Here is a 22,695-nt window from a genome sequence, read left to right as displayed (position 1 = left end):
CCGCGTACACCATGAGAGTAACAAGTACTAGCTATGTACCTCAATATAATGCGTTAAAAAAATATTTTTCAATAAAAAATGACAGATCTAGTGCTAGAAGCTCCCACACCAGGTGGGGTCTGAGGAAGGATCAAAATAAAAACTTTCTATCACCAAAAAATGCCATCGAATCAGTATGGAAGGGGAGAAATGTGTTTATAATCTACTAGGGGAGAAATGTGTTTATAATTGTTTTCTTCGAAGGTCCATTAAATGCCATCGACAAATGCATCCAACAATACTTTCTCACGTCATTGAATCAGTATGGAAAGGGGGAAATGTGTTTATAATCTATTCCCTCCGTCCCAAAATTCTTGTCTTACATTTGTTTAAATACGGATGTATCTAGTTACATTTTAGTGTTAGATACATCCATATATAGACAAATCTAAGACAAGAATTTTGGGACGGAGGGAGTACCACAGGAGAAATGTGTTTATAATCTACTGTGATGTAAAGATGAAAGTCACGTGTGATGAAAGTATGGAAGGAAAAAAACAAACCTGTTTGAGCTGGTTATGATAGGTGAGGTGGATGCTGGTTAGGATACAGTACCCACCACATGAGATCTGGGTTGCATAGTTAATTAATGTTGTTTATGAAAATCTAAGGGTTGTACTTTGTTAACTAAGAGGTCGGTCAAATAGGTTCTCAGGTTTCTGACTTGTGGGATTTTGTACGCATCTTTTTCTAGATAGCCCATCAAAACACTTTTAGCATGTAATTGATAAGAAAATCTCTATCGCGTTAATGATTAAATGTGTGGGAATTTCCAGACTATTTTTTTCTTCTTCTATGTAGCCCATCAAGTACATAACAGATGCAGTTCTAGTCCACTTGTAATGTATTGGAGTCAACTAAATAAAGTATCTGACAATTTTCAGTTTATGGATATTAACATTACAGGTAGTACAATTGATTAATACCTTGCTTTCATACTTGCACAGGTTTTGTTGGAATGGCTTTGTCCTATGGTCTTACGCTAAACACGTCATTTGTTTCATGTATTCAAAACCAATGCAACCTTGCGAATAAAATAATCTCAGTAGAACGGGTGAGCCAGTACATGGGCATACAAAGTGAAGCAGCAGAAGTTGTTGAAGAAAATCGACCGTTGCCAGATTGGCCCCAAGATGGCAATTTAGAGCTTAGAGATTTGAAGGTAATCAAATATAATGGGGTTTTAATCATTACTAGTTGTGTTTCACTACTCAGTTTTGCCATTATAAGTCACAACTGCTCAAAATTGACATCGTTCCGTGAGACGCTTGCTCAAAAATGCCATTAGAGACCTAAAAAATGCTATTGTTTCGTTAGATGTTTGCTAAAAAATGTCATTAGACACCGTTCTGTCAGGCCAAACCTCTTGACCATGTTATATGATCAAAATACCCCCAGAACCACATGTCAGCTCCATATATATCTCACAATGATAAGTGTTAGCCCCACTTTTCAGAAGTAAGCAAGCGAATAATATTAGAGGAAAATAAGAACAATGTTCGGGATGTTCGGGATCGAGTGGGACCCACACTTAATCGTACTGAGATAGAGGGAGAGCTGAAATGTGGGTCCATGGGTATTTTGGTCATATAACCTGTTGTACGGGAGCTGACAGTAATGGTGTCTAGTGGCATTTTTTAGCAAGCGCCTAAATGAGTGATGGCATTTTTTAGCAGGTTAAACTTCTAGTGGCAAAACATAGTAGTGGGACATAACTAGTGGCATAAATGATATAAAAACCAATATAATATTTACATGTACAACATACAAGGTAAAATCCAATTAACACCTCTAACAAATTGATGAGATTGATTTTCATTGGACAGATCAGGTATAGGAATGATGCTCCACTTGTACTACATGGAATCACTTGCAAGTTTGAAGGCGGAAATAAGATTGGTATAGTCGGACGAACAGGATGTGGCAAGACAACTTTAATTGGTGCATTGTTTCGTCTTGTTGAACCTGCCGAAGGGAAAATAATTATAGACTCTGTGGACATCAGTACAATAGGCTTACATGACTTGCGTTCGCGTTTGGGTATCATTCCACAAGATCCAACACTTTTTAAGGGTACAGTAAGATACAATCTAGATCCTCTTGGGCAATTCTCAGATCAGCAAATATGGGAGGTAAGATGTACAGAGATATCTATGTTGCCTTTTCTCGCCTTACAAAATGTTCAGATAAGATTATGAAGAAGATATCACACCTGAAGAACCTGATACAATGTTTAATCACGATACCTCCCTCTTTAGTACAGTGGCAATTCAGCTTAGTTACTTTGATATATACCTAAAGATTTCAGAAAGGTCAGCACATTACCAAAATGGGGAGCGACGGAATAATTTGAGTTAGGGGAATCTCAAATTACAAGTTGCCTAATAAAAAACTAGATTACCTAGGGGAATTAGATAACTTTTCACTGGTAAAATAAATAGGCACCCAAATTTGAGTTGAGGAGAACTCAAACATGGGTGACTACCTGGTAGGCGTGTACAGCCACACCTCCCACCAACTGAGCTAGGCTTAGGCCCCATCTTTCTTATTTTATGGCATATATACTTTTCTAGGAATCATTAAAGTGGTTGCTGCTCCATTTGTTATTATGCTGCAGGTTCTTGATAAATGTCAGCTTCTTGAAGCTGTCCAGGAGAAGGAACAGGGATTGGATTCACATGGTAGGAAACTTAACTTCATCTATACTTTGGTTTCTGTGTTTAATTTTTTGATCTAATAAATTGGGCAAACAGAAAACTCAGATCGATTCATTTCAGAAATTAAAACAGATGTGAAAATACATGTACCACTAAATATGTCAAACTTTTTTCGATAAAGGGCGCTTTTATTAACTCAAAATGTAGCATCAAGTGGATACAAAACATCATGAGTACCACCCGGTCTCTGCATAACTAGGATGCACACAACCAAACAACAAAAGTGTGTCAAAAGGAAAAGTAACAAAAAAGACAAGTCGACAACAGTAGAGTCCTACAGACCGACACTATGCCTATGTCAAAAATGGAGGTAGATCGATTCGGAGGTTATGATGCCACCCATGTTGGGAAAAAACCTCCATAGCCGCCTGCTCCAACCGTGTACACACCGTCTTGAACAACGGTTGGTGCTCCGGTCGTTGTAGCGTAGACCACATACGAAGCAAGTGCGTACAACGAAAAATAACATGTGGAGGAGAAGCATTTTTGTCCTTAAAAATGAAATCATTTCTACATAGCCAAAGCGACCAAAGTAAGGCATACACTCCCACCCTTATTAGCGTTTTGAACTTATTTGAAATACCGTCCAACCAATGACCAAATATATTGGCAACATTTGTGGGCGGATACAAATTTGACGCTATTTGGATGACTGACCATGTAGAACGTGCAAACTTGCATTGAAAAAAGAGGTGCTTGATTGTCTCGTCATGAGCACAAAAGCAACACTGCTTACTTCCTGGCCAGTTGCGTTGTGCAAGGTTGTCTTTGGTTAGCACAACTCCCCTACGAAGATACCACATGAAGATTTTAACTTTTAGTGGAATCTTTGACTTCCAAATTTTCTTGTTATTACTCACTGGTACCTCAGAATGCATTAGCGCACGATACATAGAGTCTACTGTGAAAGACCCCGATGTAGTAAGGTTCCAGCGGAAAACATCCCTGCCTTGTGTCAGGTTAATCGAATCCAGTCGGGATAAAAGATTATGCCATGACATAAGTCGGGGGCCAATCAAGTCCCGCCTGAACGAAATATTCGGCGGAGACGAACTGAGCACGTGCGCAATAGTATTATTTTTATCGCGAGCAATGGTGTATAAGGCCGGGTATTGTTCTCGGAGACTGGAATTGCCTAGCCATATGTCTTCCCAGAAACGAATTTCTGACCCGTCCTTTATCGTGAAAGACCCAAAACGAAAGAGATGTTTCTTTGCCGCCATTAGGCCAGCCCAAAAGTGCGAGTCGCCAGGTTTCCAGTAGGCCTGAGCAACTGCCTTTTGGTCTAAATACTTGTTGCGCAACATGGTTTGCCAAACACCATCCTCAGTAAGAAGTTTGAACAACCATTTACTAAGTAGGGACACATTCTTGACCTGCAGGTCATGAATTCCAAGGCCACCTTGGTCTTTCGGCCTACAAACCACGCTCCATTTGGCCAGCCTGTACCTTTTCTTTTCACCATCTCCTTGCCAAAAGAATCTAGATCTAAAATAGTCCAGTCTTTGCAGCACTCCTTTTGGGAGTTAGAAAAAAGAAAGCATATAGAGAACCATATTTGTGAGGACAGAGTTAATCAAAACCAACCGTCCTCCAACTGAGAGCATCTTGCCTTTCCAACTGCTCAATCGTTTCTCTAAACGCTCCTCTACATGTTTCCACTCCGCAATTGTGAGATGCCGATAGTGAATAGGTATTCCCAGATATTTGATCGGGAATTGCCCGTGTGCGCAACCGAACAGGTTAGTATAATCGGCAGCCGCCTCAGCAACATCTCCAAAGCAGAAAAGTTCACTTTTATGGAAGTTAATTTTGAGACCCGACATTTGCTCAAACGTTGAAAGTAAGAGTTTCAGGTTTCGAGCCTTGTCCAGGTCATGTTCCATAAAAAGAATTGTGTCATCGGCATATTGCAGAATAGAGAGGCCACCATCCACAAGGTGTGGCACTACTCCGGCAACCTGGTCGTCCTGCTTGGCGCGCTCAATCAGAATAGCCAACATGTCAGCGACAATGTTAAATAACATTGGAGACATGGAGTCACCCTGTCGTAGTCCTTTTTTTGTCTGAAAGTAATGGCCTACATCATCATTGACTTTGATGGCCACACTACCTCCAGTTACAAAATTTTGGATCCACTGGCGCCATTTCTCTGAGAAACCTTTCATTCTTAGTGCCTGTTGGAGGAAAGACCATTTGACCTTGTCATAGGCTTTTTCAAAGTCGATCTTGAATACTAGCCCACTCATGTTTTTCCGATGCATCTCATGAACGGTCTCATGCAAAATTACTACGCCATCGAGTATATTTCTTCCTTGCATGAATGCCGTTTGAGATGGCCGGACAACATGGTCAGCTACCGAGTTTAATCTATTCGTAGCCACTTTGGTGAAAATCTTGAAGCTAACATTAAGGAGGCATATAGGTCTGAACTGTTGGATCCGTTTGGCCTCCTTAATCTTTGGCAACAAGACAATCTCGCCAAAATCAAGTCTGAGTAGGTCTAGTCGGTCGGCATGAAAACAATTGAACAACTCCAAAAGGTCAGTCTTGATGATATCCCAGAAATTCTGATAGAATTCTGCGGGGAAACCATCTGGGCCTGGAGCTTTGTTATGTTCCATTTGGAACACAACCGCTCTCACCTCCTCTTCTGAGAATGGTGTCGTTAGGATATTATTTTCTTCTGCCGTGACTTGTGGAATATCATCTGTTCGGGTCTCGTCGAGGGTGAAGTTCCCTTCAATCGGCGCTCCGAACAAAGATTTGTAGTATTTGGTGATATACTTTTTGAGCTCCTCCTGACCTTTGACCCGCCCCTCATCTTGTTAGAGACTGTAAATACATTTCTTCCTATGCCGCCCATTGGCGATCAATTGGAAGTATCTTGTATTACTATCACCCATCAAAATGAAATCAGCTTCGGATCTCTGGTAGTATTTGATCTCCTCTTCTCGCAAAAGACGGGCAACCTTCTCATTCGATTGATTCTTTAATTCAATCTCTTGATGAGATAAGTTGCGCGTCTCTGCAATCTTGTCGGGGTCATCAATAATGGTACAAAGCCGTTGTTTTTCTTTTTTATATATCACGTTGGTGTGTTTCGCCCATCCAATGAGGTGTTGCCTCATGGATCTTATTTTAAAGTTCCATCTCTGAATAGGCGTACGACCAACGGCGAGCTTCTCCCAAACATTCTTGATTATGTCTACAAAACCATCCCCATGTAGCCATCCCAACTCAAATTTGAAAGGGCGACGGGCTGGTGGGTTCGTAGAATTAGAATCTAGAGTGATGGGTGCATGATCCGATAACGCCTCGATTCGCTCTAGGGCTCGCACGGTTACCAGAGGAAATTTTAGTTCCCATTCGGTGTCCATGAGTACCCTATCAAGCTTCTCGTATGTCGGCACAGATCAATTATTAGCCCAGGTGAACTGCCGCCCTGACATACTGGCCTCCCGAAGATCCAAACTGTCTATGACAACATTGAATAGGAAAGGCCAATGAGTGTCGAAGCGGTCATTATTTTTCTCTTGCTGGTACCTAAGGATATTAAAGTCCCCTCCAATAAGCATTGGATAAGGATTATCCTTAGCCAGGTTCACCAATTCGCGAAGGAAAGTCGATTTGTGTTCATCTTGGGCAGCCCCATAGACTGCGACCAGGCTCCATGTAAAATTATCATTTCTGTTTCGTAAGTGAAATTTGATATGAAAATCACTGGTCGAAAAAGCCAATAAGTCCATGGTCGTGGTGTGAATCCCAAGAAGGATTCCTCCAGACCTTCCATGAGCTGGTAGACTATGCCATGTGTAGTCGAAACCACCTGATAGCTGATCGAGGACATGCTAGCGAAAATTACATTTACCAGCCTCGGAAATTGCCACAAAATCCAACCCGTGTTCGCGCACACAATCACCGACGTGTTTATGTTTAGCCAAGTCTGAGAGACCTCTGCTATTCCAAAACATGCCTTTCATGTGGAAACTCGGTTCGGTATGGAGCCTTTCGCCTTCTTGGGCGGTTTTTGTTTCTTTTTCGACGTATTTCCTTTTGTCAAACTTTTAGTAGTCCTAGGTTTATTCTTCACCAGTAGGGAGGTAGAGGCCCAAGTACTTCGAATCCACCAATGGATTCAGCTCAAACCATGAATGAGACTCTTGGCAAAGAAAAAATCATGTCAATTTGTGTCTTTAGGAAGATCTCAAAGTTGCACCCTTTTGCTAGCACGGCGTTGGAACTATCTCATTCATAGTACTGATCAGGATCTTGTCATAATAGTTGTGGAAGATGGGTCAAACTGGAGTATGGGCCAAAGGCAGCTCTTCTGTCTGGGACGCGCGCTTTTGAGAAGATGCCGCATCTTAGTTCTTGATGAAGCTACCGCCTTTATAGACAATGCAACAGATGCTGTCCTTCAGAAAACTATCCGGACAGAATTCAAATATTGCACTGTTATTACAGTGGCCCACCGTATACCAACAGTTATGGACTGCGATATGGTACTTGCAATGAGCGACGGTATGTCTCTTACCTGTTTATAGAACTCATCGCTTATTGAACTGAACCAATTAATATGGATTATATGAATTATACGTCAAGCCAAATGTATTGTGGATCTTTCCCATACTAATGAACTATGTATGAACACTTCCAGGGAAAGTAGTGGAGTTTGACAAACCTACAAAGCTCATGGAAACTGAAGGATCTCTCTTTCGGGAGTTGTTCAAGGAGTATTGGTCCACATCGAACGGAAATATTTAGACGATACTGTCAATTTTGATTGTTTACTTGCTGCACCTTTTCAAGAGATAAAAGATAAACAGCTTTTAGAAAGAAAATAAATGATACGCCTGAAGATATACAGTAATCTATGCTACCTCCGAGGAATCCATCTATTTGCAATAGGAATTAAGACAGCACTATCTGTCTGTTAATGTCTGGAAATTTCTTTTGCTATGTATTGCTACCGGAAATTGTGTGCAATACATGGTGGACTGCCGCTGCCCTTCAGAATTGGTGAAGCTGGACAGAGTAAATCCCTGAAGATTTCCTTGCTCCAGTAATCAGATATACTAGAGGGCTAAACCGTAGGGACTTGAGTTTTGCACTCTACCTGTGTGTGCTGACAGTGTTATGGTCGAGTTTTTGTAAATTTGTTAGCACATTCACTTCGGCATCATTTACATTTTACTGTAGCTTGGTAAGTTTATGCTGAATGCATTGACTTTATAAATGAGTTTTCAGACTCTGCCATGTAAAGAGATGCGATTGGTTTCAGTTGTCGATGTATTTCTCCAATGGAAAACAGTTTGCTTTTGACATTAAGAACTGCCTATTTATATTGCCATGTATATATAGAGTATTTTTATTTGCTTACACACTCGATACAAAGCACTATGATCTGAGGCGTACCCACATGTTCTGGAGCTAGCAGCCTTTTTTTCAGGTAATGCTGGAGCCAGCTGCCTGTCGATCCAGATGGGCCAGGCCCCGTACTGGTTCAACACTCCCCCGCCGTTGGTTTCCACTTAATTAGTGATAGGAAGTAGTATGGTCTGGTTCTCATGCCCAATTTTATCAGCATGTTCCATCGTATGTCAGTTAGAACTTAAAATTGCAGTTGAATGCTTAATGTTTAGACTGCCTAAACGCTTAATGTTTAGACTACCTAAAAATATATTACTGCTGGGTCTATGTTTACCTTTTTTGATTCTTTCCCTGTATTATTCAAGATTGATTATTCTTGTTCCTAAGTCCAATTTGTTGCTTTCAGCTGAGCTATAAGTCTGTGCATGACACTGGCACCACATGCCTTTTGGACAGTCGCAAATTCTTGTGTCTGGTGATGCAATTATTTGATCTTTGTTCGATTGTGTTATGTGATGCAAGAGCGGTAACTATCCACTCTACTGTTCCATACCATGATATATACTATTCTTTTGAGTCCAAATTTTCCCCTGACGAAACAGAGCTTGCAGATCCTGGACAAGTGCCTGCTCCTTATGGACGCAAAGATGGTGGAAGTTCCACAGCTCAGGCGGCGACGAAGGAACAAAGAACCACACTCCTGCTGGGGCTGGGGTCGCTGATGATCACGGAGGCGAGACGCGACGTCGTTATGCTCAGGGTTATCTCTGCTTGCTGTGTCTCCCTTCAGCTGTAGGATGTTGCTTTAGCTGGTTCTGTTTTGATGGATACGATGGTTGCCTATCAAGGCATGTAGGAGTGGACTTGGATGTTGCTCTGTTTCTATGAAATGGGACAGGGCAAAGAGCCTTTTGATCTACAAAATGTGGCACTAGAGGGATTCCACCCACAATTAACAAGTCTACTGGTGAGCTTTTGCGTCACTGCTAGAAGACAAGTAAATTCGGTAAGCTAACATATAACTATCCATGTGATGGCAGGTGCGGCGTATATTTAAATGGCTGGCCACCGGAATCCGATACAGAAGATTTGACTCGGGCTACGATCTCAACATACGACAGGAGATTCCAAAACATATGGCACGTTAACAGCGCCGTACTCGTAGTAATAAAAGAGCTTGCGGCGCCAGACCCTGCAGCCTAAGCTTGGACGGACTCACCAGCTAGCAGCAGCCTAGAGAGGTCAGCACTGGCATCTCTGTAGCTTTCCCTGCATCCTTTCTAGCCAAGCAAAGCAGTTCTTGCAGCGTCTTCTTCTCCTCTGGGTGAACAAGGTACTTGATGCTCACTGACGAGTATAGTTTTCGTCTTCAGCTTTCGGATCCCATGACTTTCATGATTTTTGTGTTCCGAGCAAGCATTTGAATTTCTGGATAATTCCATGGGATTTGGACTCTCTGAGGTTGCTCCAGTACCAGTATCTGTTCTTCATATGCTGCTTCACAAGGAAAAAGTAGTATTTGTTCTTTGTCCTAACTAGTTTCTTGTTCATGATTGCCGTTAGGGCTGCAACAGGAGCTGATTTGGAAGCAACAGGGATTGCGCGCGCAGATGGATTCCCTCACAAGTAAATCCTCTCCTCAACTTCCTCATGTTACATAGCTAGCCGCATCACTTCTGCTGCCTTTGCTGAAGCTGGTTTTTTCAGACGGTGAGGTTGCTGATTCTGAGACTCAGGTCACTCCCTTTGCTAAAGCTGGGTTTTTCAGCAAGATGTCATTTTGGTGGTTGAATCCTCTAATGAAGATCGGTTACAAGAAACCCCTTGAGGACAAAGACATGCCACTTTTAGGTGCCACAGATCGAGCATGCAACCAGTACTCGATGTTCATGGAGAAAATGAATGGCAAGGAGTCGCTATCACACGCCACACCGTCATTCTTCTGGACAATTGTTTCTTGTCACAGGCGCGCAATCTTGGTCTCAGGATTCTTTGCTTTGCTCAAGGTTCTCACCTTATCTGCTGGCCCAGTAATCCTCAAGGCGTTCATCAATGTATCACTTGGGAAAGGGACCTTTAAACACGAAGGCTATGTGCTAGCTGCGTTAATGTTCATCTGCAAATTCTGTGAATCCCTGTCACAGAGACAGTGGAATTTCCGCACTCGGAGATTAGGACTGCAGGTGAGGTCACTCCTGTCAGCAGCTATTTATAAGAAACAGCAGAAGCTATCAAATGCAGCAAAAAAGAAGCACTCTTCTGGAGAAATTTTGAACTATGTGACTGTTGATGCCCATCGGATTGGGGAATTCCCATTCTGGTTCCATCAGACATGGACAACAAGTGTTCAGCTTTGCATTGCTCTGGCTATTCTATACAATGCGGTTGGTGCTGCAATGGTTTCATCTTTGGTCGTTATTATTATTGCTGTACTGTGCAATATTCCATTGGCCAGACGGCAACACAAATTTCAGAGTAAACTTATGGAAGCACAAGATGTGAGATTGAAGGCCATGTCCGAGTCATTTGTTCATATGAAGATCTTGAAACTTTATGCATGGGAAGCTCACTTCAAGAAGGTTATCGAGGGGTTGAGAGAGGTTGAGTACAAGTGGTTGTCCGCATTTCAGTTTAGGAGGGCATACCATAGTTTCCTGTGTTGGGCATCACCTAATTTTGTTTCTGCAGCGACCTTTCTAACATGCTATCTTTTGAAGACCCCTCTTGATGCTAGCAATGTCTTCACTTTTGTGGCAACCCTGCGTCTCGTGCAAGAGCCAGTTAGGTCAATACCAGATGTTATCCGCGTTGTGATACAAGCTAAGGTCGCTTTCACTCGAATATCGAAGTTCCTTGATGCATCTGAGCTTAATGGGCAAGTTAGGAAAAAAATACAACATTGGCACTGATTACCCTGTACCTGTAGCGATGAATTCATGTAGCTTCTCATGGGATGAGAATACATCAAAACCAGTTCTAAATAATATAAATCTGATAATTAAAGCTGGAGAAAAGATTGCAATTTGTGGAGAGGTAGGGTCAGGAAAGTCGACGCTTTTGGCTGCTGTACTTGGAGAGATCCCCAAAACCAAAGGCACGATATGATCTTTTTTACTAACATCATCTTTTAAAGAAATAACTGCCAAATTCCGAGTTCGGACATTTAGACATGTTTAAAGGGAACATGGTCTGTCGTTATAAAAATTATGCTTGACACTATTTACCAAGAAGAAGTACGTTAATCAATTCATTTTTTTAGAAACATCTTTATATCAAATTCGTGATCTTTGCATAGACATTTCAGATCCAAGTCTGCGGGAAATTAGCATATATTTCTCAGAATGCATGGATCCAAACAGGAACCGTGAAAGACAATATTATCTTTGGATCACCGATGGACGGGGAAAGATACCAGAACACACTCGCGAGGTGCTCGCTGGTCAAGGACCTTGAGATGTTTCCATATGGAGATTGTACTCAAATTGGGGAGAGAGGAGTAAATCTTAGTGGTGGTCAGAAGCAGCGCGTCCAGCTTGCTCGTGCACTATACCAAAATGCAGACATCTATCTTCTTGATGACCCTTTCAGTGCTGTTGATGCCCATACAGCCACAAGTCTCTTCAATGTAAGGATCATATCAGCAGATGCAGATTGTATTTACATTTGATTATGAACAGTTTTACAAAGCTCTCTGTAACAGGAATATGTCATGAGTGCTCTATCAGACAAGATCGTTCTTTTAGTGACCCACCAAGTTGATTTTCTACCTGTATTTGACTCCATTTTGGTACCTCTCTCCACTTTGGAAATGTCAACATCTGATGATATTTGTGCCTCTATGATTTATGTTCTTCTATAATTACTTTTATTTTTTTGTTAATTAGATCTAAAAGACTAAAACTAGTGGTGAATTTTGGCAGTTAATGTCAGATGGAGAAGTTATCCGGTCTGCACCTTATCAAGATCTATTGGCAGATTGTGACGAATTTAAAGACCTTGTAAATGCCCATAAAGATATGATGGGTGTTTCCGATCTTAATAAGAACTCACACTCTCAAAGAGCTAAGGAAGTTTTGATCAAGGAGACAGTTGGTATTCATGGAAGCAGATATACAGAGTCTGTGAAGCCATCGCCGGAAAATCAACTGATCAGGAAAGAGGAAAGGGAAACAGGGGATGCAGGTGTTAAGCCTTATGTGCTTTACCTGTGCCAGAACAAAGGTTTCCTGTATTTCTCTTTTTGTGCTATTTCTCACATAATTTTCATAGCTGGGCAAATATCACAGAATTCATGGATGGCTGCTAATGTTCAAAATCCTGATGTTAGTACACTGAAGTTAATTTATGTGTACATTATTATTGGAGTTTGCACAATGCTCTTCTTACTATCAAGATCTTTAGGAATCGTTGTTCTTGGGATCCAGACATCACGATCCATATTTTCCCAGTTGCTCAATTCATTTTTTCATGCACCAATGTCCTTTTTTGATTCTACGCCTCTAGGAAGGGTTCTTTGTCGGGTAAGAATTCTTACTCGAATAGAAAATACGATAAATTTCAGTCACATTTTGCACCCAGAGAATTTTCTCATGATAGATTAACTTGGTCCCTTGTTTTTCTTCTGCAGGTCTCTTCAGATTTGAGTATTGTTGACCTTGATATTCCATTCGCCTTTGTGTTTAGCCTTTCTACTAGCTTAAATGCATATAGCAATCTAGGGGTATTGGTTGTTATTACATGGCAAGCTCTGTTTGTATCCGTGCCAATGATAGTTTTGGGAATTTGGTTGCAGGTAATCTTTATGATTTTGTTTCTTTACGCTAATCCTCATGCCTATGATTATTTGATTTCATTCACCAACTGATGTTGCTCCCCCCCCTCCCCCCGGGCGTCGCCCCCGTCTCGGGCGGCTCTTCAAACCCTAGCCGCCAGGGTCACCACCACCTCCCTCCCTTCCCTCCACCGCTGCCGAAGGATGCCGCTGGGCTAAGCCCGGGGGCCGACGGCGGTGGCGGAGGCTCTCCTCCCTGGATCGCGTCGGAGGGGGTGGGGCGGGACCTCCATGCGCGTGACGGCGCAGTGGCGATCTGATCCATGGTGGCGCGACGGTGTGCTGCAGGCGAAGGTCTTGGGCGGCGGTGTGGTTGCCTGGTGGCGAGCCGGCGGCGGCGGCGTGAAGAGGGCGTCGGGGAGGTCTGGGCTGGCCAGATCAGGATCCTGGGGCGGCGGCCCTAGACGGTGGCGGTGGGTGAAGCTCGGGCTTCCCGCGGCGGCATGGCGTGGTGCAGTCCATATCCAAGGTGGATCTCGGCGATCTCGTGGTTTTGCCACGGATTAGTTCCGATCAGAGACGGTGATGAGCGTGCGGGGTCGATCTCGGCGGCTCTCGCGGTTTGGCGAGGTGGGGTGGGAGTCCTCCTCCCAGGCTCCAGTAGTGTGGCACATTCTGGCAGTGGCCGTGTGCCAGGGCTCCTACGGTGGCACTGCTGTTGCGGTTGGTTGCCAGATCTAGGCGGCTAGATCTGGGGCTTTGAAGGCGGTCGAGACAGTGCACAGGTTGTCGAGTGGATTTCTTGGATGGATCCGAGTGAAAACTTGGTCTTCGGTCATTGGCCGGAGCCGGTGATGACGATGCCCTTATCACCGTTTCCTTCATGAAGGCATCATCGAGGTACAAATCCCAAACCCACCCAATACCTCCGGGAGAAACCCTAGATCAGTTGATCGGATGATGGCGGCATTCATGTACCCCCTTGGGGGCGGCATTCTTGGAGATGCACTCGGGCTCAAGGGACCAGCGGATGGCTTCTTCGGTGGAGCGGTGTTTCTTTCTACATATTCATGGCGGCGGCTCTTGGCGGCATGGAGCAGCGGAGGCTTGGCGTCAGATGCGTGGTGATGGACACGCGCAGGAGGTCGACGCTGTCTGCGTCGTGGTGGCGTCAGCGGCAGCTAGACCGGGCAAGGTTGATGCAGCAGTACAACTCTGAAGATGGATTGGTGGCAGGTGGCTGCGGCGGCCTCATACCCGGCAGGCGTCCTGGTTGAGGAGCACGCCAGACTGGTGGGTGCCCATACCCGATAAGCGTCCTGGTTGGGACCTCACATCTTAGATGTTAGGTTTGGCTGCGAGGTCTGTTTGGTATTAGGCCTAGACTATCAGCGCCCCTTCATCAACTGGATAGGAGTAGCGACAGATGTTGCTTAGATGGTGGCTTTGGTCTTACTGTTGTATAACAATTTTGCATTCAAAGTTTCCATTAACTGAAACTTGTTACATTTGATCATGCAGAGGTACTATCTAGCCTCGGCAAGGGAATTGATGCGGATCAATGGTACTACCAAGTCTGCTCTAGCGAATCACTTAGGTGAATCGATTTCAGGAACTACAACAATAAGGGCGTTTGAGAATGAAGATCGTTTCTTTGCTAAAAATTTGGATCTCATTGACAAGAATGCCAGTTCATATTTCTACAATTTTGCAGCAACTGAATGGCTGATTCAACGTCTGGAGATAATGAGCGCTGCAGTTCTTTCTTTTTCTGCCTTTGTCATGGCCGTTTCTCCTCAAGGAACTTTTAGCCCTGGTAAGCAATTACATGGACACCATGTTGCTTCAAATATTTGGTGAAAGTTGTGTAGCAAGCTCGTTATATGGCCATTGATGCTTGCATCTGATTTGCAATGTTAAGTGCATTGACATGTAAATGGTGCTACCTTTTTATTGACTTCTTGTTGAGTTCTGACACACTTTTGTTATGAGAACCTACTTGATACTCCCCCAGTCGTAAATAGATGACGTTTTAGACGTGGTTTTTCTGAACTTATTTGAAGTTACGTTCTTATGTATATGTTTGTAGAAAACTAGAAGAGAGTTATAGTATGAAAATAATGTTGATGCAAAATCTAATGATAATATTGTGACTTACTGACTCCAAATACTTTCTATATAGTAGTCAAAGTTGTAAAATTTTGACTGAACGTTTTATAGAATGCCTTGTATTTATGGATTGAGGTATTGATGTTTATTGTCACAAGAGAACTATATTTGTTGCATTCTGTCGGTAGAATAAGGTGTGAATATTAAACACCGTACATTTCACAGGCTACCACTTGTTTTGATGATTTTATGTTTAGATTTGTATCTTCTATGAAAACACAGTTTTAGTCAAATGCTCATGTGCGATCTGGCTCTTGAAAGAAAAACACCTCCCCCGACCCCCGCGCCGCCTCCCCCGCGGGCGGCTCGGGCGGGCGCCGCCGTTCCCCGCCTCTAACCTCCTTTCCCTCGCTCCTCCCCCCGCCGCTGCCGACCGGATCCGCCAGGGCAAAGCCCCTGCGGTGGCTGGCGGCGGGGGCTTCTTCCTTCTCCGCTCGGATCTGGGCGACGCGGGGTGGCCCGCCCGTCGGAGGCGCCTGGCGCGCGTGGGGCCTGGCGGCGTTGTGGCGGTGGCTTCGGTCGGCGTCGTGCCGCGGCTCGGCGGCGTCCTGGCGGCTGCAGCCCGCAACGCGGCGGCTGCGTGCCCGTGGCCGCGTCCTGGGAAAGATCTGGGCGTCGGTGGGATGCGGGCGGCTTGGGAGGACCTTCGTCGGTCTTCTCCAGCTCTGGTTGATTCTCTGGGGGTGGATGGTGGCGGCGGAGCAGAGGCTTCGGGTGGTCGCGTCCCGGCCTGGTCTCATGGCTGGATTCCAGCGGGCGGTGCGGGGTGGGGTAGTGGCCCGTCTTGGTTGCTGCTCTGGCCGTGGGCAACTGCGGTGTTGGATGGTCCAGCGACGCGGCGGTTACATGGTGGTTTGGCGGATCTGCCCGCAGCGACGGCCGGCTATCTCTGGTGTCGGTTTGTTTGTGGTCGGACCGCTTCGACCGTAGCTCCATCTACTCGTCGCCCGGGCGTTACTTCGGTCCTGGGGCTGGCCCTCTCCCAGCTGCGGTCCTTCGCTCGTCTCGCGCCCGGAGCTGCAGGACGGAGCTCGTCTCGCGCCCGGCAGCAGGACGGAGCTCGTCTCGCGCCTGGCAGCAGGACGGAGCTCGTCTCGCGCCCGGCAGCTGGACTGAGCTCGTCTCGCGCTTGGGGCTGCAGGACGGGCGATGGAGGCCAGTTTTGGCCGGCCTATTGGGTCTCGGGGCTGGGGGTCGTCCAGGGGTGCGAAAGGCGGGCCCTTTCCACTCGTCTCTTCGGTTGGGGTAGCGGCGGGTCACGGGTGAGGTGGTGTCGAGGTCTTGGATGCTGGGGCGGCGGCCCTGGTGGTGGTGGTTGCGCGGTGCTCTTGGACAAAGCCTGTGCCTTGGTGCTGCCCGGTCATCATGGTTGTGTGGACGGCGTGGTTGCTGGGGTGTGGCGTTCGGTGGCGGTGATTGTGGGCCGAGGTGAAAACTTGCTCTATCTTCGGACGGACCGGCGGCGGCGAAGATCGTTCCCTTCTTGAAGGCGTCGTCGAGGCTCTCATTGTCCGTCATGCGGCTCCGGGGGAAACTCTGATCCTTGGATCGGGCGGTGGCGGCGCTCCGGCGTCGTATCCTTCCTGAAGGTGCCGCCTTGGAGCGCATGGTTCGCCATATGTAGCTTCATTTCTTCGGGGCGGTAGTGCTAGGTGTGGTGTTGCTGCGCTCAGCGCCTATGTATCTTGTCTTGGGTGTGTGCGTGTGTTGTGGTGGCGTGGCGTGTGGTTGTACTGGATGCTTGTGGTTGGGTGCTTTATATATAAAGCGGGGTGAAAGCCTTTTTCGGCAATGCTCATGTGCCAAAGTCAAGTAAATAAGTATTTGATACTATACAGTTATCCAGTTTATAGCCTACCCCAACTTGTTTGGGACTAAAGGCTTTGTTGTTGTTGTTGTTTACAGTTATCCAGTTTATGAAAATTAACGTTGCAAAGTAGAATTAATTCCTTAGTTTTGTATGTGCACAGGTTTTGTGGGAATGGCATTGTCCTATGGTCTTTCCCTAAATATTTCATTTGTTTTCTCTATTCAATGCCAATGCAACCTTGCAAATCAAATAATCTCAGTGGAACGTGTGAACCAGTACATGGACATACAAAGTGAAGCAGCAGAAGCTGTTGAAGAAAATCGACCACTACCAGATTGGCCCCAAGATGGCAATGTGGAGATTAGAAATTTGAAAGTAATCAGATGTGAATACATACATATACACCTTACAGGGTAAAATCCTATAACACTTCTAACAAATCTATGCGATCGATTTTCATCTGACAGATCAGGTATAGGGAAGATGCTCCCCTTGTACTACATGGAATTAGTTGCAAGTTTGAAGGTGGAGATAAGATTGGTATAGTTGGTCGAACGGGAAGTGGCAAGACAACATTTATTGGTGCATTGTTTCGACTTGTTGAACCTGCCGAAGGGAAAATAATTATAGACTCTGTGGACATCAGTACAATAGACTTACATGACCTGCGTTCGCGTTTGGGTATCATTCCACAAGATCCAACACTTTTTCAGGGTACAGTAAGGTACAATCTAGATCCTCTTGGGCAATTCTCAGATCAGCAAATATGGGAGGTAAGATGTACACAGATATAGTGTTGCATTTTCTTGTCTTACCCAATTAATGATCAGAAAAGATTATGATGAAGGCATCACACCTAAATAACGTAATGCAATGTTTAATCATGAGGCAGCCTTCTTATTTACTGTGCCAATTCAGCTTTCGTGTATACCTAACAATTTCAGAAAGTTCAGCATGTTAAAAAAATGGGGCGAATAAGTTGAATTAGGGGAATCTCAAATTACAAGTTGCCTTTCCCATAAACAAATAGAGTGCCTAGGAGGAACTAGACCACTTTTCACTGATCGAAGAAATAGGCACCCAAATTCGGTTTGAGAACTCAGACATACCCGCGGTGGCCTGGTAGGAGTGTACAGCCACACCTGCCATCAATTGATCTAGGCTAAGGGCCCCTTTCTTTCTTTTATGGCGTGTGCACATTTCGAAAGGAGTCACTAAAGTGGTTACTCCATTGGTTATTAATATTATGCTGCAGGTTCTTGACAAATGTCAACTTCTTGAAGTTGTCCAGGAGAAGGAACAGGGATTGGATTCACATGGTAGGAAACTTTCATCTATGTTTTTTTATTTTTGTTATTTGAAGACGGGAACTAGATGGCGGAAATTACAGGGAACTCCCGCCAAGAGCTGGGGGCGAACTTTTGACTAGGTTCACTAACCTACCAAAGTGTGGTCTGCTACAATGTTCTTAACAGTTACACCCTCTGTTCCTAAATGTAAGACGTTTTGGCAGTTCAATTTAAACTGCCAAAACGTCTTATATTTAAAAACGGAGGTAGTACAATAGAAGGGTCAATTTTCATCTATACTTTGGTTCTGGAGTTCATTTTTTGAACTAATAAATTGAACATATTCAGAAATTCAAATAGATGTAAAAATACATGTGAAACTAAGTTCAAATAGGTGTGAAAATACATGTTCCACTAAACAGTCTTAGGCATATTCTCCACTAATAGAGGAGGCGGAGACCCAAGTACTTCGAATCTGCCAATGGATTTATCTCCGACCATGAACGAGACTCTTAGCAAAGATAAAATCATGGGCTTTAGGAAGACCTCGTAGTTGCGCCTAGACCTTCTTATGGGCTTAGTTATATCATTTTGCTAGCATGGTCTTGGAACTATCTCCTTCATAGTACTGATCCAGATCTGGTCATAATAGTTGTGGAAGGCGGGTCGAACTGGAGTATGGGCCAAAGGCAGCTCTTCTGTCTGGGACGCGCACTCTTGAGAAGATGCCGCATCTTAGTTCTTGATGAAGCAACAGCTTCTATAGACAATGCAACAGATGCTATTCTTCAGAAAACGATCCGGACGGAATTCAAATATTGCACTGTCGTTACAGTGGCCCACCGTATACCAACAGTTATGGACTGCGATATGGTACTTACAATGAGCGAAGGTATGTTTCTCTTACCCGCAACTTATAATAAATATAACTATTTTTTTAGAATTCCAAATGTATTGTGCATCTTTCCCATACTGATGAGCTATATATGAACACTTCCAGGGAAAGTAGTGGAGTTTGACAAACCTACGAAGCTCATGGAAACTGAAGGATCTCTCTTTCGTGAGCTGGTCAAGGAGTATTGGTCATACACATCTAACACAAACTAAGAGAATCTTGATTTCATTTGTTTGCTTGCTGAAGCTCTATTAGCTTTTATAAAGGAGATATATGCTTGCCTTGAAAAAGAAAAAGATATACAGTAATCTATGGTTATAATATCTCAATGGAATTATTCTAGTTGGTATCCGAAGAAACGACAATACCATCTCCGTTGTTGTCTCGAAATTTCTTTGGCTATTTTCTTCTGCCAAAAACTCTGTGCACGGTGGGCTGCCGGCCGCCTTCATAATTGCTGTACCGAATAGAGTAAATACCTGAAGATTTCCTCGCCAATAAGATATAGAAGACTAAACAGGAGGGGCTTCAAGGCTGACCATACTCTAAATGGGACCTCATCATTCTGATCTGTAAGCCCATCTGCCTGCAATACAACTTGAGCATATGCGTTGACTTTATAAAGGTTTCAGACTATGCATGCAAAGGGATGCGATTGTTTTCCTATAGGTCATTCTTTGTATTTTTTTTCCTTGCCAGGTTCATGATTCATAGAATGCCCTACAGGACTCTACCTGCATTAACTGCTGTAGTGACACCTATCCTGAAACTAGAACTGCTTTAGTGTCACCCTGTATCTTGCTTGCATGCTTGTATAAATTAAGTGCAAAGTCTAGTAACCATGGTGCTCCAGAGCAGCAAGAAGGGGACTAATTGAAACCATGTTTAGTTTTGTAATTTCCAATCTGAGAGAGCGGCACAGTGACCTTTTCATATTTAAGCTACAGGTCAACAAAGCATGTTTCTCGCTGTTCGACAACCTGATGAGAAATCATTCACTTAGTAGCCGAAGTTAACTGTAACTAGTGTGATATACATGCAAACAAGAGGTAGAGATCAATTTCCCATCTAAGATGACTTTTAATATATTTGTGTGATGCACATATCGGAACTGAGAATATACTTCGCTTAGAACAGATCTATTTTTCTTGTGAAGGAATGCTTTGTCTGGACACTAATTTGAATATAAAGCGTAAATAACAGCGAGAAACTGAAGCTTACTGTTTTGGAGATCAGCAAGAAGTAATTGTACTGTAGTTTTTTTTGGAGAAATAGATACACTTTGATAGTATATTCAGATTGTCTGGCCTCTGGGTATATAGTAAGGTCTTATTCCTGGAAGTTTAGAATGGTTGCGGTGGTGCTCTGCACAGTAATTTCTTGCATGCATGCCTAAATAAAATGTACATGTGAGAGCAAAACTGAACAATACTAATTTTAAGGTAGGATTAACCATGTACATGACCCTTTGGTCGGATAATTTGGTTATCATGAAGTAGTATATATGATCAGATTCAGGTAGAAGAAATAGAAGCCAGGAAAAAGACCGTCAGGTTATGCATCAGCTTTTGTTCCGAAGAAACACTCGGCTATTTCAACTAAGCCTTGAAGAACTAGCATAAACCATTTGCCAGAATCTTCAGCAGTTCCAGGATTCAATTTAGCACTCAGGCCTCCAGAAGTAGAATCTCATTTAAGGTTGCACTAAAACTCAGATTCGAATTTGAAGGTTGTCAAACTAATCAGCAAGAATCTCTCAATAAAATAAAGTGCAAAGAGATTTACTCAACCAAAATAAATCGTAAGTTGTGTTTAAGATGTCAATGGAACTCCATCTATGTTGTCTCAACGTAGCCAGTCTCAAGCCGGGGTAAAAGAGGAGGGTTGTGATAGGCTTGGTGAGCCAACATCAAAACTCGTCCACTCTTATTGAGATGAAACCCAAAAGAATATCGTTGTGGCGTAACCCTCTTAGCAACATGTCATATCGGAACCCAGGTGTGGTGTTAAATGGGCAAGGGCGGGCCGTCACCCCCTTGGTGGCGCGCGGTATCTTGATCTAGTTACGCTCATAAGTGAGCAAGGATCGGGTTGTTGCATCCTTAGTGGCACGCTACATTGATGCTCGGTCGTAGTGAAAAATGGTACAATGGTGTGAGGGGAAGGAGAGGTTGGGATCGAACCTTTCGTGGCGACGAGCGACGGCCTCCCGTGGTGGCCTTCTTCGACAAGGTTCAGCACGACGGCGGCTAGGTTTCTATCTAGGTAAAAAAACGCCCAGGTAGTGGCATGCGATTCACAACCCATACCGCAAGTAATTCGAGCCCGAAAAGATGGCCCAGAAACATGGCCCGAAAAAAATCAGTAGCGTGTCCAGATAACCCACGCCACAACTTTTTGAAAAGAAGAATATATTAATATCAAGTAGATATCAATTATATCCAGTAGGCCTCTGCACCAACAAGATATCTAAAAACATCCAGAATGCACACAACCAAAAAGGAAAATAAAAACAGGAAAAAAGACCCTGCCACGGTGATTGATCATCCGCAATAGCAACACTCTAACCACCACCAAAAACACTCACGCCACAATTAATGATGTAATCAATGGTGTGTCATCTTTCTGACACTCCATCAGTAACATTTGAGAAGGGTAAGGTTGTTGGCCCCACACACAAAGTCGCACACCGTTATTAACGTTGTACTGATGGCGTGCGGAATATTTCCACGCCACCGGTATTTTGAAAAATACATGTGGTGTGGATAGAAAGTGGCGTGTCACTAATAAATATTTTGTGTAAGCATTTCTACACTAGTGGTTGGTCGTAGGACTCTGGAAAGGGTCTTTGTCCGCTGTGGTTGGGCGGGTCTCCTTGCCGGTGGTGCCCTGGTGCAACGACACCCCGGTGGTGGATGGGGTCCGGCGGCCAGTGGCACTGGCTCGTGCGGTGAGTCCCTCTCTGGTGTTTGCGGGCAGGCCAGCTTTTTGGCCACATCTGGTGCTGGGAGTTTGGTCTATCTATGGTGCAGGGCTAGGTGCAACGGGTGCGGCAGGGTGCGTACTATTGTTGCTAGTGCGGCTCGACTCCAGCGGCATGGCACGAGCCCAGCGCGGTGGTGCTGCTCCGGGTCTCCTAGGTGGCGATGGGGCGGCGCGACTGTCATGGATTGGTGGCAGCGTGGCGTGGTTGAAGGAAATATGCCCTAGAGGCAATAATAAAATTGTTATTTTATATTTCCTTATTCATGATAAATGTTTATTATTAGTGCTAGAATTATATTAACTGAAAACTTGATACATGTGTGAATATATAGACAAAACTATGTGTCCCTAGTATGCCTCTACTAGACTAGCTCGTTGATCAAAGATGGTTAAGTTTCTTAGCCATGAACATGAGTTGTCATTTGATAAACGAGATCATATCATTAGTGGAATGATGTGATGGACAAGAGCCATCCGTTAGCTTAGCATAATAATCGTTCAGTTTTATTGCTATTACTTTATTTGTGTCAAATATATATTCCTCCGATTATGAGATTATGCAACTCTCGGACACCGGAGGAATGCCTTGTGTGCTATCAAATGTCACAACGTAACTGGGTGATTATAAACATGCTCTACAGATATCT

At 44.1% G+C, this 22,695-nt stretch overlaps 1 protein-coding gene and 1 pseudogene across 1 annotated transcript in view; both read left to right on the top strand.

Moving 5' to 3' along the window:
* The window catches only part of LOC123161404 (ABC transporter C family member 10), a 58,615-nt gene extending 50,477 nt beyond the window's left edge, over positions 1 to 8,138 (top strand). The window contains exons 11-12 of the mRNA XM_044579245.1: positions 7,041 to 7,280; positions 7,417 to 8,138. Coding sequence (XP_044435180.1) covers positions 7,041 to 7,280; positions 7,417 to 7,523 — 347 coding nt within the window. The 3' untranslated portion in view covers positions 7,524 to 8,138. The remainder of the gene's footprint in view (positions 1 to 7,040; positions 7,281 to 7,416) is intronic.
* LOC123161406 (ABC transporter C family member 10-like) lies at positions 1,091 to 19,983 on the top strand (annotated as a pseudogene).
* Positions 19,984 to 22,695: the final 2,712 nt, after the last annotated feature.

This window comes from Triticum aestivum, chromosome 7B (assembly GCF_018294505.1).
Source record: "Triticum aestivum cultivar Chinese Spring chromosome 7B, IWGSC CS RefSeq v2.1, whole genome shotgun sequence".
NCBI lineage: Eukaryota > Viridiplantae > Streptophyta > Magnoliopsida > Poales > Poaceae > Triticum > Triticum aestivum.
The sequence above is the reverse complement of the archived record's forward strand: the minus strand, read 5'-3'. Positions and strand labels throughout refer to the sequence as shown.